General features: G+C 41.3%; 2 protein-coding genes across 2 annotated transcripts in view; one reads left to right on the forward strand and one right to left on the reverse strand.

Annotated features, from left to right (window-relative positions):
* LOC144500596 (ADP-ribosylation factor 2-like) overlaps nt 1–17776 on the forward strand; it is a 384154-nt gene that overhangs the window by 278613 nt on the left and 87765 nt on the right. The gene's annotated exons all lie outside the window — the stretch shown is intronic.
* Nucleotides 1–17776, reverse strand: part of nsfa (N-ethylmaleimide-sensitive factor a) — a 221599-nt gene that overhangs the window by 185412 nt on the left and 18411 nt on the right. The window contains exons 3-4 of the mRNA XM_078223761.1: nt 9207–9306; nt 3402–3441 (exon numbers count right to left, since the gene is read on the reverse strand). Of these exons, the coding sequence (XP_078079887.1) occupies nt 3402–3441; nt 9207–9306 (140 nt within the window). The remainder of the gene's footprint in view (nt 1–3401; nt 3442–9206; nt 9307–17776) is intronic.

Raw genomic sequence — 17776 nt, forward strand, 5'->3', positions numbered from 1 at the left:
GAGGGATGTAGCTGCATCAGAGCAGTTCAGAGGGTGTTCACTAGATTGAATCCAGAGATGAGGGTCTTGTCTTGTGAAGAGATATTGGGCAGTTTATACTCCCTGGGTTCAGAAGAATAAGAGGAGATCCAATTGAGATGTACATGATGTTATGGGGAGTTGGCAACATAGACATGGAGAGGATGTTTCCTCTTGTAGAGCAATCAAGAACAAAAGATATATTTAAAAGATTTTAAAGGGAGATCAAGAAAAATTATTCCTCTCCAAAAGTCATGAGTCGATGGAATTCACGACCCTAAAGTGTGGTGGATTTGGGACTTTGACTAAATTTAAGGAAGCGGAGGACAGATTTTTAATTATTAAAGGTTTGAAGGGCTATGGAGAAAGGGCTGGAAAGTGGAGTTGAAGCGGAGATGAGATCAGCCATGATCATATTAAATGGTGGAACAGGCTCTAGGGGCTAAAGTGCCTACTCCTGCTTTAGTTCTTATGATTCTTATGGTTAGGATTTCATGTACTCCACAGACATCGTTTTCCATCTGTTGAATGGTTTTTTTCAACTTCTCTCCAGACCAGGGTAGCAGTGAGACCAAACTGGGGATTGAGGAATGGAGTTGAGGATGTTCAAGTCGAAGACAAGAGTCTCAGTTGAGGAGTCAATCAATATGCTCTCTCCAGTAAGTATTGGCAGCCTCCCTGTCCTTGATGAACTCCCCTCCATGCTGTGACAGCGCTGAAGAAACAGCACGTCACTGGTGTGAGAATTGTCAGATCTGCTGCATTCTTTATGCTGCAGGTTTTATGCTGAATCACTCTTCAAGCTCCTGAAGGACTACTGATTTTCTCCTGAGCCATGAAGTTTCCAGTCAATGAAAGGTTTGCCTTAGGCTCAATTAAGTCCAATTATTTCCGTGGTCATTTTTGTCACATTTCCTGGTAAAGAAACCAACGACCTTTTTGCAGTTGCTTGTTGAGGTAGACTTTATGCTGACCAGGCACTATGGGCACTCAAGCAGTAGTCAGCACCTGTCATGATACCTGAGCTAGCAGCAGTGTTACAACAGCCAATAAATTTAACTATTAGGACTTCCTCACGGAAGCCAGTTTGTCACATTATTTTCCACTGTAAAACGTGGCAGCCAATTAATTTTCTTAAACAATTGGTGCATCTAATTAATGCCACTTATCACAAATAATTCTGTACAATCAAAGGATGATACAGCCTTTCCCTGGCCAGAAGCAAAAGGTACATATCTGCTACCATTAAAAAGAGGTGGGTGGGTAGGAGCTGCACAATAAAATTCCACTCCATTGTGTTCAACAATGTCGAAAACCACGATTCCTGTATTTTGCTTTAAGATTGCAGGATAAGCCAGTACAAGAATTATAGTGCAAATTAAGTTAATACAGGATTGTCTGAACTTTGAGGACCATAATTCCAGTGTTTGGGACTATCTGACCATTTAATACCCCAGCCAGGAAAGTTAACAGTTACTTTAGCCATAGAATAGAACCATAGGATCTCTACAGTACAGGAGGCCGCCATTTGGCCCATTGAGTCTGCACTGACCCGCCTAAAGAGCACTATATCTAGGCCCATTCTCCCGCCCTATCCCCATAACCCTGCGCATTGATCATGGCCAACCAACCTAACCTGCACTTCTTTGGACTGTGGGAAGCAACCAGAGCATCCGGAGGAAACCCACGCAAACACAGGGAGAGCGTGCAAGCTCCACACAGACAGTCATCCAAGGCCAGAATTGGACCCGGGTCCCTAGCACATTGTGAGGCAGCAGTGCTAACCACTTGGGAGATCTGGGCTTCTCCAATCACACTTCTGACACCAAAGATTGACTAGCGGCTCTTTCCTGAATCATCTCAACCACTTTAATGTCTTTGTGACCAGAAAGGTGTGACAACATCATAGCACAACAAAAAGTTTGAAGACGACGTCTTTGCCTAACTTGAAATCAACTGCTAAGTTGTATAGAATGGCATTCTATGTGCTTTGTTGAAAAAGCATCAAGTGTGCCAAAAGCCCGTGACCAGAGCTTCCCAATCTGTGGGTCATGAGCCCCAATGGGGTCAGAGAAAGGATCTTGGGAGTTCCACGACAGCAATGCTTGTGGTGGAGCTCAGACTGAGTGCTAACATGCCCCTTCTCAATCCAGCAGTTTAAACATCCCTCCACTCTCATCTGTAATCCAGGCCCCACCCCTCCAATAGCCACCACCACCAGCACCTCCTGATTTACATTCTGGGGTCACAGCAATTTTCAAGTCTCAAACCGGATCACAGTGAGAAAATGTTTTGGAAACATTACCTTAGACTTCTTAAATTTAATTCTCAATTATTTCAACACCAAAATATTAGATTTAATTTACCTTGCATTTCTCAACTTGCCTTCTTGAATTGAACTGTCTCTCTTATCTGACAGCACTTCTAATTTGACCAGTTGCATGGGGCTTCTGAATTCAAACTATGAATGTAAATTATAAACAAGTCCAATTTTCTTTGAGGCACTAACAGTACTTGCTCGTTCCATGAAAATATCTGCTGCTTCCTGCCCATTTTTAAAACTACATTCCCAGATTTTGTCCTGAATCTCCAACAAATGCACGTTCAATAACAGTCATGATAGAATCATCAAAAGCTTTTTGGAAAATCATGTGGAAGGATTTTCCACAATCCAATTGGAATGGCAGTTCCTCAATAAGGTAGAGTTAGCGGACAGTCAGTATATAGATTGCAAAAGACTATGATCCAATCTTTTCACTCTAGGTCTAGAAAGATGCCTCATTTGCCACATCACAACAGATCATTATTGCATGCTTCCCTGAAAGGAAGGAGAGGAATTGGGAAGGGGTCAGTAACCTCTCCCATATCTTTAGGAATATTTTTCACTGAAGTAAATCCATCTGCAGTAAAAGATATTGACATCTCGTTCAATCTGGGTGCAGATAGTTTTATCTTTAAAAAAATGCTTCGGCAGAACAACTAAATTTCAGAGGCAGGTTCACCCAATCATGACTCATTTTCCTCGAATCTCATGATCAGTCACATCCAATTGGCAACATGGTTTGAGTTTCTTTTGAAGAGGATGCCTTTCTGAGCCCCTCTTCTTACCACTTACTGTCTACATTTTATCTATTTGCTTTTAAACCAATCCTTTGGACCTTTTCTTGGCTGGTGTGGTCTCATGATAATGGCTGTGTATTTCAGTGTTGCGTAGCATTGCATCTGATGTGACAATATTCTGTGCACGTCTATATCACATCATAGTTTTATAAGCACAAACACGCAAACATTTTGTCAACTGTGCTCAATTTATAAATGTAAATGGTTTATATTTCTGCTTCACAACTGGAAATGTGTTAATTAAGCAGTAAAAGGAAACATACCTTCCACTTCCTGACCAATGGAGAGTCCCACCCATTTTCTCTGCAAGAAAAATATAACCGTTTAAAGTAACAGCATCGCTTCCATAAATTCATTTTAGTAGAAAAAGTGAAGAATTATTTTTTTTTAAATATAATTTTTTAATTGAAGGCATCCAGGATAGAAACCAGAGAACTCAGAATGACAGAATTTACATTTTAACTAAAAATTAGCATTCTGTCTTGGAAAATACTTTATGCAAAGATAATAAGATTAAACATTTCATCTCTTATGACACATATGCTTCCTTTGAAAAGTGCACCTTGTGTTCAAACACTGTTCCAATAATCACAATGATCCTTTCCTTGGCTGCATGACCTTCATATTTTGTAGGAGATGCAAACAATGACAATCTAAGAATAGTGAAGCATTAGCAAAACTCTTAAAGAGCAAGCTATTGCAAGGTTACATAATAAGCTGTTGAAGAATGGTTTCTGCACCACAGCGCATCATTCACTCCCAACACACCACCCCCACTATCACCACTGAATTGAGCAGACCTACAATGAAAATAATTGCACCAGGGTTTTGAGTTTGATTCCGGTCTTGGGTGACTGTCTAGAGTTTGCACATTCTCCCTGTGTCTGCATGCATTTTCTCCGGGTGCTCCGGTTTCCTCCCACAGTCCAAAGATGTGCGGGTTAGGTGGATTGGCCATGCTAAATAGCCCCTTTGTGTCCCAAATTATGTAGGTTTGGTGAATTAGCCAATGTAAATGTGCAGAGTTATGGGGCGTGGGGTGAGCCTTGGTAAGATGTTCTTTCGGTGAATTGATGCAACCTCAATGGACTGAATGGCCTCCTGCACTGCAGGGGTTTTATGGTGTGAATCTTCCAAGGCTGTACATGTTTTTAATTAAATACCAAAATTTCTTAAATAACTGGACTGACAAATTGGAGCAACATCTCGAGATACATCAAGACAACATGGCAGAGGCTTTTAGGAGACAGAAGGTTCTCTTGCAGAGAGGCCAGCGCGTAGGTGGGATAGGTTCTTGATGGAGTTGATTAAGGGGCAAGACACTGAATTAGTTAAACGGGTAGATGCTTTTAAAGGAAGATGGTTAGATTGCTATTGTGAAAGGATTTGATCAAATGGACTGAAGGGCTGCTTTTCCCTGAACCTTTCTTTGGATAGGAATGTTTAAAATGAGTTATAATGGGGCATTGGACAAATGCAGTATGCAGGCTTTGGAAAGAGAGAAACTGGGCTGTTTCAGTGATGGAGAAGACAAGCAGATAATATGGGGTGTGGGACCATTCCCAACCGCTGCAATCATTTTTGCAACCCTTGAATCTTTAGGGCCATTTGTCATCTTGACCCTATTATAGAAAGGATATTATTAAACTAGAAAGAGTGCAGAAAAAGTTTACTAGGATGCTCCCAAAACTTGATGGTTTGAGTTATGAAGAAAAAGGTTGGATAGACTGGGAATTTTTTCCTTAGGGAGTAGGAGGCTTAGAGGTGATCGTATAGAGGTCTATTAAATAATGAGGGGCATAATAAGGTAGATAGTCAACATCTTTTCCCAAAGGTAAGGGAGTCTAAAACTAGAGGGCATAGGTTAAGATGAGAGGGGAGAGATACAAAAGGGTCCAGAGGGGCAATCCACTCAGCAGGTGGGGAGTGTCTGGAACAAGCCACCAAAGGCAGTAGGAGAGGCGGGTACAATTTTGTCTTTTAAAAAGCATTTAGATAGTTACACAGGTAAGATAGGTATAGAAGGATATGGGTCAAATGCAGGCAATTGGGATTAGCTTACTGTTAAAAGCTGGACGGCATGGACAAGTTGGGCCGAAGGCCCTATTTCCATTCTGTAAACCTCTGACGCGAAGGACGCAAAGCGAAGGACGCAAAGCGAAGGACGCAAAGCGAAGGACGCAAAGCGAAGGACGCAAAGCGAAGGACGCAGGGTTGAGTAGAAAACTGAAAGTGGAATTGAAGTTGACACTTCAGCCCAATAATAATTTCTCTTCCAACCTTGGGTCTCATACTAGGGATCAGTAAGCTGTTTCTACTGCACACCTAGGATTGTAGGTACTTTCCCCTTAGCAATTCATCAATGAAAACTATAATGGCTCTTGGAAACATCTGAGAGTAATCTAGACGGAATGTTGCAAGAATTCAAAAAAGTTTAGATTGCAATTTAAACATGAACTAATGCCACCCCCGTCAGCGAAAACTCAATTGAAGTCCACATCCACCAAATGTGAAGGTCACTCCCATCTTTAATCACCGATTATAAACAGATCTTAAAGAAAATATTTTGCCTTTATATTGGAAATACCAAATTCAGTTCCTAATCTCGCACAATCCTATTTAGTATTCTGATCATGTCGAACTGCCAGAATTGAAGTGAAGCTTTTGAAAACAATTTGCTGTTAGATCCAATTGATGTGGAGATGCCGGCGTTGGACTGGGGTAAACACAGTAAGAAGTTTAACAACACCAGGTTAAAGTCCAACAGGTTTATTTGGTAGCAAAAGCTACCAAATAAACCTGTTGGACTTTAACCAGATCCAATTGATCCAGCCCTTAAACAGTTTACACAAGACTTTGAGCTCAAGATAGCAAGAAAAAAAAGATAAGAATGGCAAAGATTAAACTAATTGCTACTCAAAACTCAAATACACAATAAGAAGTACACTTAGTGAATAATGAAGTTGGGCAGTGGCTTCTGCCTTAAACTGTCAACTTTATGTCCAATGATAGACCTGCAGTTAACACAGCTTCATCCAATGTTACAAACTTTTAAATATATTCACTCCACTGTAGATCAACTCCAAAAAAGGTTGAAGAAAGCAATGCAATTACTTATTAAACACTTCAAAGAGAGAGACTAGAAACATCCATCGGCACGCTTTCTTAACACCAGAAACAGTTTTAACAGTTATTCAAAATCTCATGTCACTGACTGTTAAATTCTTCCCATAATGTGTACAAGATAAAATAAATTACTGCCAGGTCAAATCTGAAATAAAATCATGTGAAAAGTATGAGAGAAAAGCAAAAATAAAAACCAATGATCAGTTGCTATGATGTGGATATTTATTTGATATGACAGCACTGCAGCTGCAGGAGCAAGATTCACTTGCATTGTTCTTTTTACCCACGTATGAACATGTCCTGAAACAAACTGAAATCGCGAACATTTAGAAGGTGCGCAAAGATGGTTCATTGGATTATGACTGGACCTTGCATTTTTTAAAAACACCATTAATGTAGAAAATGGTACTTCAGAGGTAGGTCAAACAAAAAGGACACCAAGTCAAAGGAGGACCGAAGGTTTGATCAAACCATGAGTTTGAAACAGGGTCAGGGCAAGATCGAGAATTCCAGAATGCAGCACTTAGGCAGCTGAAGGCAGTGACAGCAACCATGGGAGGATGGAAGGAAGTAGCAGAAGTTAAAAGAACACGCGACTGTGGGCTGGACCTGTCATATTGGAGGATGTTAACGATAGAGTATAGCAAGGCCAAGGAGGGATTTCAGCTTGGAAATGAGAATTTCTGAGTTGCAGGACTGGAAGCCAATAGATCTCAGTGAAACAGTGGTGATGGATAAACCTTAGTGCAACCTTGGATACAGACACAGCATAAATTTGGGTAGACAAACGCACAGAAGCGGGCAGCCAGGACAACATTAAAATCACTAATCTTGGAAGTAACAAAGACATTGTTCAAGGTTTCAGTGGTACATCGGTCTGAGCTATGGATAGAGATAAGCAATGCTACGGATGCGTGAGTGGCTGGTTTGTGTGTTATACAGGATATGGAGTCAGAAGCTCAGTGCAAGGATGAATAGAATGCCAAAGAGGTCAGGAGGGCAGAATGGAGCTGGGGGCTGGAGCAGAGACCTTGTGTCAGGAAACAAAAACAATGGCTTCAGTCTTCCTAACATTTAACTGAAGGAAAACATGGATGATCCAAGGTTGAACAAGAGAAACAACAGGACAAAAGTAGAGCTGGACATAGTCAGCATACAAAAGTATTGTACAGTGTTGGGTCTTGCGCTATAAAGGAAGATATTGGTGCTTTTGAGATGGTACAACGCAGTTACACTCTGATTTCTTCACGGCATGCGGTCAGACTAAAATGGGCCCTTTTTCTGTTAGTGTATCACTGATCATGGGGCGATGCAACGGAGCTATGACAGGATGCATAACCATAGATTTTTACTGGCAGGGCGTTTCTAAGGGCTCAAGAACAAAATTAAACAATAACTTTAAAGCAGAAGTCAAGAGAAACCTCTTCAGAATTGTGAGGCTGTGGAATTCAATTCTATGGATAGTGATTGAGACATAAATTAACAAAAACATTCAAAACAATATTGGATAAGTGGAGGAAAAAAAAGAGTTGAAGGGATATGGAGAAAACATGAGCAGATATGATTAACGAGTTCTTCATGTCAAGGATGTGACGATAATGTGCCTTTAAGAAATGTATTTTAATCATGTTTCTTGGCAGGTTTTTCAAGCAGCTCCTAGCATTTTATTTTAGCACCATTTTGTCTGCAGCTGGTGTCTCTAATTGCTACTGAAGCAATATATTGGACATTAGGTTTATTTTTAATCTGGCCTAATAGTGTCCTAGGGCTTTATGATCCTTTTGGAATTGCTGGGTGGAGCATGATTGACAGGTCAAAAGATGCCTGGGGATAGTTTTTTCCCCACAGAAAAGTCCAAGTTTTAAGTTTCGGTTTAGTTGCTAGCTAGAAGCTGGTGGAGGCATACAGTGTCTCTGTGTCCAGAGGCCTTTTGGAAAGTTCCAGAACTGGGAAGCCTCAGAAAATTGTTCCAACATTCAAAGGACCAATTCACAGCAGGTGTTAAAAAGCTTCTAAATCCAGCATCACGTGAGCATACTTGCTTTTTGTGTGCCAAGTCGAGAGAGGGGTGTATGGTTGCGCATGTTGTTTGACTTGGAACATCATAAATAGCTAGTGGTTAAGGTTTATACTATATCACATTTGATTGTAATTGGTAAAAGTTATGCTAAATGTTTTCAGTATATTTTAACTGTGTTATTAAATAAACGTTGTTTGATAAAAGCTTCCTAACAGGTCACTTAAATCATACCTGGAGTGAAACACCTTATGCTCACCTCTCGCCAAATTCAAATGTAACAACTTAAGATTTAGGCTACATTCATAAAACACCTTGGAGTTTCTGGACTGGGTCATTACATAGTAAATAACAACATAGACTGGGTGGCCAAGTCACCTCTTTGCAGACTGTTATTTCAATGTAATTAAGACTAAAACCAAGAAAAGCAAATCCCATTGAGCTGAACAAACTAAGCGAGGTTCTGCAGGTGCTTGCTGCAGTCTATCATGTTAATGGGAACAGAAATAACAGGCAAGAAGGGATAATCATGATAGCCACACATCACTGACGTTGTCTGGGGCTGTTCAGCCCAAGAACGAGGCAGAAACCTGAATTGAGAAATTCAAACAGTGACTTGTGGGTGAAATGGTACTCATTTGGAAAGCGACAGCACGCTCAAAGATTGGGCAGAAGAAGGAGATTAGAGATGAGGGTGGTAGTTTGCAAAGACAGAGGCGAATAGACAAGGTTTTTTGAGGTAAAGGGTGGGGACAGCAGTTTTGAGAAGAGCTGTGTTCATGAAGAATAGCCAGAGAGAAACGTTTCACAGTAGATATACTTATTCCCCCTTCACTTACCTGTTTCAAAAAACCTATTTCATCAGTGCTAAGTGTTCATTACAAGGTTAGATCCATATCATATGGTACATTATAATTGTCTTTACCTGTGGAAGGCTGAAGGCAATGCTCCCTGGAAGCACGGTGGTGTGGCCTTTCACTGTGAAGACAAATCTGTGGTTCGGACTTGTTTTCACAACCACGTGCCTAGGAGGTGGAGGAAAAAAAAAAGGGGGTAAGGCACATTCAAAAGGTAATTCAATATATATTCCGCAGACTAAAATTACAAGGTCAATAAAAAATGATGACAAGAGCAACTAACTTGCACTTGGCATGACAATATTACCCTTCATTCCTGCATTTGCACCAGGATCTCTCTTTTAGCCAATGAATAAATAGCCTCTGAAACCCTACTGGGCTCCACCATGTATTGTCGAGACATGAGATGCAAAAGGTAAGGACTGGTCGCTCACGTTTACTTCACAGATCTTTGCTCCCCTCTCTGATCACTATTAAAAATGAAAGGCTGTCAGGTTGTCTCAAAAGCCCAACTGTCCTTTAGGAAACAAAACGTTCCTTGCAATCCATACAAGACGAGCCTCACACCAACGTGGTTGGCTTTGCCATCGCAAGTGGCCTAGCAAAGCACTCAATCAGACTGACAATATGGGTAATAAATCCCAATTCCTGAAAGTGAACTTCAATTGCTCCTTTGCACAGTGGCACATTGGTTAGTACTGCTACCTCACAGTGCCAGGGACCTGGGTCCGATTCCGGTTTGGGCCACTGTCCGTGCAGAGTCTGCACATTCTCACAGTCTCTATGTCTCCACAATACATGGTGGAGCCCAGTAGGGTTGCAGAGACTATCTATTCATTGTGTCTGCATGGATTTCCTCAGGTGCTCCGGTTTCCTCCCACAGTCCAAGACGTGCTGGTTGGATGCATTGGCCATGATAAATTCTCCCCGAGTGTACCCGAACAGGCGGAGTGTGGCGACTAGGGGATTTTCACAGTAATTTCATTGCAGTGTTAATGCAAGCCTACTTGTGACTAGTCAGGTCTATTAAGGCTGCTGAGGTTGAACCTTTTTTTGTTTATTTTTATAAATGGAGCCTGGTTTGGCAAATCCGGCAAGATGACTTTGGTCTCGTCATTGGTTCTATATGAAAACACATCCTGAGTCAGGGTAATGGCAAGCAAGAGATCAAAGGAGCCAGGGAAGGATCTCCAGTTTTGAGGAGGGGGGGTTGGTGAGCAGGTAGGAAGAGGAGGAATGGACTGGAGGTTTGCTACTGCTACACACTTATATTATTTACAATGGGATCTCAGATAGCATGTAGAGTTTGTGGTCATAGAAACATAGAAACCCTACAGTGCAGAAGGAGGCCATTCGGCCCATCGAGTCTGCACCGACCACAATCCCACCCAGGCCCTACCCCCACATATTTTACCCGCTAATCCCTCTAACCTACACATCCCAGGACTCTAAGGGGCAATTTTTAACCTGGCCAATCAACCTATCCCGCACATCTTTGGACTGTGGGAGGAAACCGGAGCACCCGGAGGAAACCCACGCAGACACGAGGAGAATGTGCAAACTCCACACAGACAGTGACCCGAGCCGGGAATCGAACTCAGGACCCTGGAGCTGTGAAGCAGCAGTGCTAACCACTGTGCTACCGTGCCGCCCAGATTTCCGTGGTCAGATTTCACATTACCTCATTTGGAGTATTGTGAGCAGTTTTGGGCCCCATACCCAAGGAAGAATGTGCTGGCCTTGGAAAGGGCCCAGAGGAGGTTCACAAGAATGATCCCTGGAATGAAGAGCTTGTCGTATGAGGAACGGCTGAGGACTTTGGGTCTGTACTCGTTGGAATTTAGAAGGAGGGGAGTCTTATTGAAACTTACAGGATGCTGGGAGGCCTGGATAGAGTGGACGTGGAGAGGATGTTTCCACTAGTAGGGAAAACTAGAACCAGAGGGCACAACCTCAGGCTGAAGGGACAATCCTTTAAAACAAAGATGAGAAGGAATTTCTTCAGCCAGAGAGTGGTGAATCTGTGGAACTCTTTGCCGCAGGAGGCTGAGGAGGTCAAGTCATTGAGTGTCTTTAAGACAGAGATAGATAGGTTCTTGATTAATAAGGGGATCAGGGGTAATGGGGAAAAGGCAGGAGAATGGGGATGAGAAAAATATCAGCCATGATTGAATGGCAGAGCAGACTCGATGGGCCAAGTGGCCTAATTCTGCTCCTATGTCTTAAAATGTGTGTAAAAAACAATTTATAATAATCTAGTTAATTATTCTACAGTGGCCAACTAAAACAACAATAATAATTTATTACAGAGTGTAATTATATCTGGTAGCATCATTCTCGTGCCTTTGACTTTTTTTTTAAATGGTGCAGCTTTTCAAAACTGCAGCACACAAGGCACGTTAATCAACCATCTCACATCCCCTGCCTGCAGGTCTGAATTGCAGTGAAGCTGCTGTAACACAATCATATGTCATGAGTCTAATACAGCATTCAGCAATCCCCAAGAAACGTGTTCAAAACTAGCAGCTTTCAGCAGTTAATTTTCTCCAGCAGACACTAAATCTCAATTCCCAAATCAAAGTTTAAAAATTTCATTAACCATACGGACTCAGTGCGTCTCCTTCTTTCCGGTATTGTTTTATTATTCTAACCACAAGGCATTGTTACGTCCCTTAGGTTCCTGCTTCCACATGTCAACAATCGATCAAAACAATAAACTAGCTCACCAGTCAGAAACACACTTGCACACTACTGAAAGAAATGAATCCCCATCTACGGATAAATTTACTAATGGACTTTAGATATATCGCACACTTCACATTCTCAGGATGGCCTAAGGCATTTCATCGTCAATTATTTTGAAATGCAGTGAACTATTGCCATATCCTTGGCCAGATCCGCAATGCTTCGGTACAATAATCAAGAATGGATCAACAATGCATTGCTTAAGACAAAGTTTGAGATTTAAGACACGATGAATAAAGCCACAAGACTCCACAGCCCGAATTCTTCCAAAAAAAACCAAAGTTCCCACCGTGCGGCAAAGCAGGAGTAATTTCCGCCAGTTTTTTTTTTAAAGCAAACTTACCAGAGCAAAACTCCAACACTTTGAATCCCACTCAGGCACTCCGCAGTGCACATTCTGGAAAGTAAGGGGGCAGAGCCTATTCCCGCTCAAAAGGCCAGAAGCATAGCGCTGAGCGAGCCACTGCGCATACGCCAATCTGTTAGGGCAGAGATCAGTGCATGCTCAGTGTGCCCCCCCCCCCCTCCCCCCCCCCCCCCCTCCATGCTGGCCTCACAACTCCCTCACCCCCGATCACTGGCCTCCTGAACCTCCCCGGGCCAGCCCAGCACCCAATTTCTGGCGTGGACCTGGTGATGAAGCTAAGAAACTTAGCCTGGAGGACATGTGAAGGCCATGGTGCCCAACGTAAATCCCGCGAAAAGGCCCCCACTGATGTCTCCTGGCCTGCTGCGCTACTCGAGTATGAACTTTACTATACAAGGTCAGAAGGATAAAACAATTTACACTACCTCTCTATCCTAACATTCAGGGTTAATACGAGGTACATGTGAATTAAAAGGCAACTGCAGTCAAACACATCACGCGGCACAATAAGTGACAGATGCAACCTATGGATTTCTCAACAACATACCCAGTCATCTGTAAGCTCAGAGTCAAACTAACAAACTTTGTCTCGCTCACAAAGGTTTCCGATCTCTACCTTCGAAGATCTCACCTTGGAATCCTTTGCAAAAGTCATTCCATCTCTAACAGCATCATGATGGCCCACCTTTCAGGGTTTCAGTCTCGTCTCCCAAGATTCCATTCTCCGTGGATTCCCAAGTATACTCTCAAACAGAAACTCAAAGGCACAACTTCACATCTTCAGCTGTGCCAAGCAAAACATTACTGCTCCCGAGTAGTACCCTTGCAGCCACAACCTCAGCTGTCTTCTTGGATCTTCATGGCTTCTCCAGGGTGCTCTTACATTTTCAGAGCCTTCCTCAAGTTCTCTTCACTTAAAAGTCTCCCACCTGCAGCCCTTTTCATATTTGGAGTCCCTCCTTTTTGGGACCTCTCCCTATTCCCCTGCCTGGGTCACCCTTCTCAATGGCATTCCACTCCCGATCATGTGACTGAGGTTTTCATGCCATTTTTCCCTTATGCACATGGCCGCTCTTTGGCCCAAAGAACATAAAAATGTCAAACTGCATACGTGCAGTCCATTTCAAAAGTTCCAAGGCCCATTGAGATTTGACCTCCGCTCTCAACACCAAGCTAACTTTGGTTTCCATAATATTTTAAGAAACACAACAATCAGTTTGCAACCAGCAAAGTCCTATAAGCAACAATAAGCTGAAATGGCAAATTAATCAGTTTTTAATCGGTGATGTTGATCAAGGGATTAATGTTAGTTTGGAAACCACAAAACCTTCTTTGGTGTTTTTTGGTGAAATGGAAAATACTTGTGGGAAGGAAAAAAATAGGATTGTCCCTTAAACAATTAAATAAAATTCATGAGAAAATGTTTTACAGCAACTTACATATCGTAAAGGTGTTTCAAAAGTGTCAACAAAATTTGACACCAAGCTACGTAAGGAAATAGTTGAACAGGTGACCAAATGCATGCAAGTTTTAAAAGATTGCCTTAAAAAGAGAAGGTGCCCCTTTAAGAGAGAATTCCAAAGCTTAGGGACTAAACATTTGAGGTCATGTTTGGCAATGTGGAATATATAAAATTGGAATCAGTGGAGGTCAGAATTGGAAGAGAGTGCGAGAGATGAGGATTGTGAGGTTGGAGGAGATTACAATGATTGGAAGGGACAAGGGGCTATTTGAAAACATGAATTAGGGGTTTCTTTTTTAAAAATGCATTTTTCCACCAGAAACTAATTTGGGTCAATGAACAGGGGTGATGGGCGGCCAGGACTTGGAGAAATTTAGAACACTGGCAGCAGAATTTTTGACACACTAAAGCTTACAGAGGATGCAAGAATGACAGGAGGAAGTGTTATGGAGGTGGAAGTAGTCAGTCTTTGTGATGAAGCAGATAGTAGAAAGCGTTTAAATTATTTTGGGAATCGAGAGTCGTTTGCGCAGAGTTTAAATGATAAGGATTTGTTAATAAAGTTGGGTTAACCCAGAACTGACTCTTATTCTTGGTTTGTCTCACTCCTTAACCGACTCACCCTTTATTTGTTTCACGAGTAAGGGCACCTTGCTAAACAAACTTTAGTGCAAACTGGTCAAAGTGTTTAATTTTCAGACAACACCAGAAATAACTGTATTGAATGAACTAAAAACTTTAAGGTTAGGTGAAACCATCTTGGATTTTAAAAGCTTATTAAATAAATATTACTATATTTTTGTCTTGGAAGCATTGGAATCCTGTTCCATGGCTCTGACTATCCTCTAATATTCCTTACATGTGATTATTACTCTTCCTGTGCAAGCCATAATTTTGAGTGCCAGCAGACTCTGATGAGGTACGTTCAAGCATAGAACATACCACATCAGAGCAGACTCTTTTCTTATCTGACATCCACACCAACATACTTTCCAATAGGACTCAGTGGATAGGCGCGAGTGGCAGTCCCAGGTTGCCTTTAAATCCAAGAATCAGGTGGTTAGTGGCGGTATTCCAACTGCCCTTCAGAAGTTAATTAGAAATGCTGCTGGTGCCCATGGAGTTATCAATGCAATGGACAGTGACATACACTTCAAAAATTGCTTATTTTATAAGTACAGGACTTAAAACATCAGTTTTGCACAGGAAAATCATGCTTTAAGTCTTTTAATGACCATGGAAGTTAACATGCTATCAATAGCAATATTTAATTTAGAATTTTAACATTTTAGGCTGTATCCAGCTGTATTCTGGTGTCAGTTTAGGCAGTGACTACTAGGTTTAGTTTCTTCCAAAATTGATGCAAACTCAAATTTCTTTGCATTACTAATTTAACTGCAATGTAACTGCAGCCTACATTTACTGAGAAACATACTGTTCTACGTGTGTTTGACTGCCAATACCCACAAAGAGCAGTCTCCTTACAGATACGTCTACCCAGAAACATCCATTTACCAAAGGGAGATTTTTAAAAATAATTGCAGTTGGCATTTCATCACTGACTTGAAGGGTAACTTGCGTTAAGAATGATTTGCCATTTTGTCTGGATGCTTCCAACTAACTTGCAGTGAACTGAGTGTTAAGGAGCTTTAGTTGTAAACCAGCAACTGCGTCATAGTGCAATATGTCAGTGCCTTTGAGGGCTACTCTGTGCACAACAGCTCTCTCCTTCAAGCCTTTATCAGGTCAGGGTGATTATGTGCAAATTACTTCTCCTTAGTCTCAATTGCAAAGTGCTGGTCACCCAGCATGAAGCAAGCAATGTATCGGTACTGCAGCAAACAAAAAGACAAGGGCTGTCCTTCAAGGTCAGCAGTCTCAAAAAGGTTGGCGATCGCTGCTTTCTGGCAGTACAAGCAACTGCAAGGGAAATCTAACGGACTTCACCCACCCACCCCCACCAATTGTTCCTCATGGAGCTATTACTGAACAAGCTGAAAATCTGGTTTAGCAGTTCATAATGAAACTGCAAATAATAAAAATTAATTGAAAAGCATTGCCGCCAAATATTTAATATCAGACTGACATTTAACCAACTAGGATTAGTCAAACTGTTGAACCGTAGCAGTCTGCAGAGTGATTTAAATGTTAATTCTCCTCTAATAAACAGGATTAAAGAATTGTTGCAGCAAAACGGTAAGTCAGTAAGCAAAGGCAGGCTGCAGCTTTGTGATGAGGTTCAAAATATTCAGTTATTTGACTCATGTAAGCAAGTAACTGTCCGAAGCTTTATCATTTTTTGAATGTCTTCCGTGTAAAAAGAAAACCTTTTGGGCAAAGATCAAGTACAAGAAAATTGAAATATAGCTCATAACCACAAGCTCATTTCGTGACAGTTTGTATGCTACAAGTAGATTTGATTTTGCAAAGTTAAATACAACATATAATTAGATAAAACAACCAGTGAAACACTGATCCAACAAGATTATTGCACCTTTTAGCACATAGTTCTTTATCAGCAGTTAATCCAACATATCTCCGCAGCAAAAATGTGCATGGAGAAGTGCTTGTCAATTGAACCAAACCACTGATATTAACTAATAATCCTAGTCAGACTAAGTATATGTTGGAGTAAGGCAGCAACTAAGTCTAACAATTACCTTGCTGAACTAACATTACAAAAATGGAACCCTCCTCCTGCTGTACCCCTAAAGATCAGAGATCAAGTTTCATCCCAACCTATGGGCCACAGGTCTGCTGAGCTTGTTTGATAGTGTGCGCTGCTGATGACACTGACATTGTGAATTTTGATTCCCATGTGCAACAGATCCTTGGGGCACCTTAGACAAAAGTAGGAGCATTTTGGGAATCATATAGAAAGGAAATTACATCTATGGAGAATACAGTTTAATTAAGGCGATGAAAGGGATTAAGGTCACAGTTACAATGACAAGCATGTAAAACTAGGGCCACATTCTGTGTAAAGGTGGCTCAGGGATCTAATAGAAGCATTATGGTTGGAGAAATCAAAAAGTGAAAGTTGATACATTCCCACTGGGCAATGAGTGCACAAGGGAACATAAATTCAGGTTTAAAACTGGAAACATAAAGCATAATCTTTATACCTGAAATGTTATAAAAACAATTGAATGAATCACTAACCTTGGCTCCGACAGCCAAGTCAATTTAAGACAGAATTACAAAATTTTACAAAAGATAAAAAAGGGCAAAGGGAAATTGCAAACGAATTGGAATAGAAACAGCAAGTTCCAATGCTGAACTAGTACCGGGATTGGCAGAATAGCCTCTTGAGCTGAAATTTCAGATTTAATATTTGAAAATACAGCACAAAGTAGTGAGAGGGGATCAGAGGAAGAAAGATAATCTCAAAGATCTCTGCCATGGTGCTATCAGGACCATGGACAGCAGCTATCCACAGGCCTAACCAATGGCAGCTGCCAGCCAAGATTAAAGGATAAAAATACCACCGTGAAACAGCTGCCGATGTTGGCTGACATCAAACCAAAGTAATTATATGAACAGCATTTTAAACCCAACACATACAAAAGAAAAAAATGGAGACAATTGAAAAAACAAAATCACATGGCAATATATCAGGCACTACCAAACAAAGAATAAAGTGGCTTGTCACAAAGCAATGGAACTTTACTCCCTTCCGTGCCTTGACAAAAACAAAATAGTTACAATCAAAACTTAGATGGTACAATTCTACATAGGATACCCAAACTATATTAAAGGTACTTATACTCATTGAGACCATGTTAATGCTGGGAGTGCAGAGGGTCGGGTACTGGAAAACTTGTGCCTCATTTTATAAGCACATAGAAATTCAGAAAAATACAGAATTTAGTTGTTTTGATGGATCATATTGGCTTCAACCTCTTACTGTTCCCATGACAACGTGTTCTGAAAAACAGACATTAAGACTGGATGAAAGAGTAAGGGAAACTCATGCTTCTTCAAAATAATCAGATGCAGCTCCGGAACCATAAAATTACCACCAAAAAGATGATACCAGGAGAATTTCCTGATGCAAGTGTTGA

This window comes from Mustelus asterias, chromosome 11 (assembly GCF_964213995.1).
Source record: "Mustelus asterias chromosome 11, sMusAst1.hap1.1, whole genome shotgun sequence".
Taxonomy (NCBI): Eukaryota; Metazoa; Chordata; class Chondrichthyes; order Carcharhiniformes; family Triakidae; genus Mustelus; species Mustelus asterias.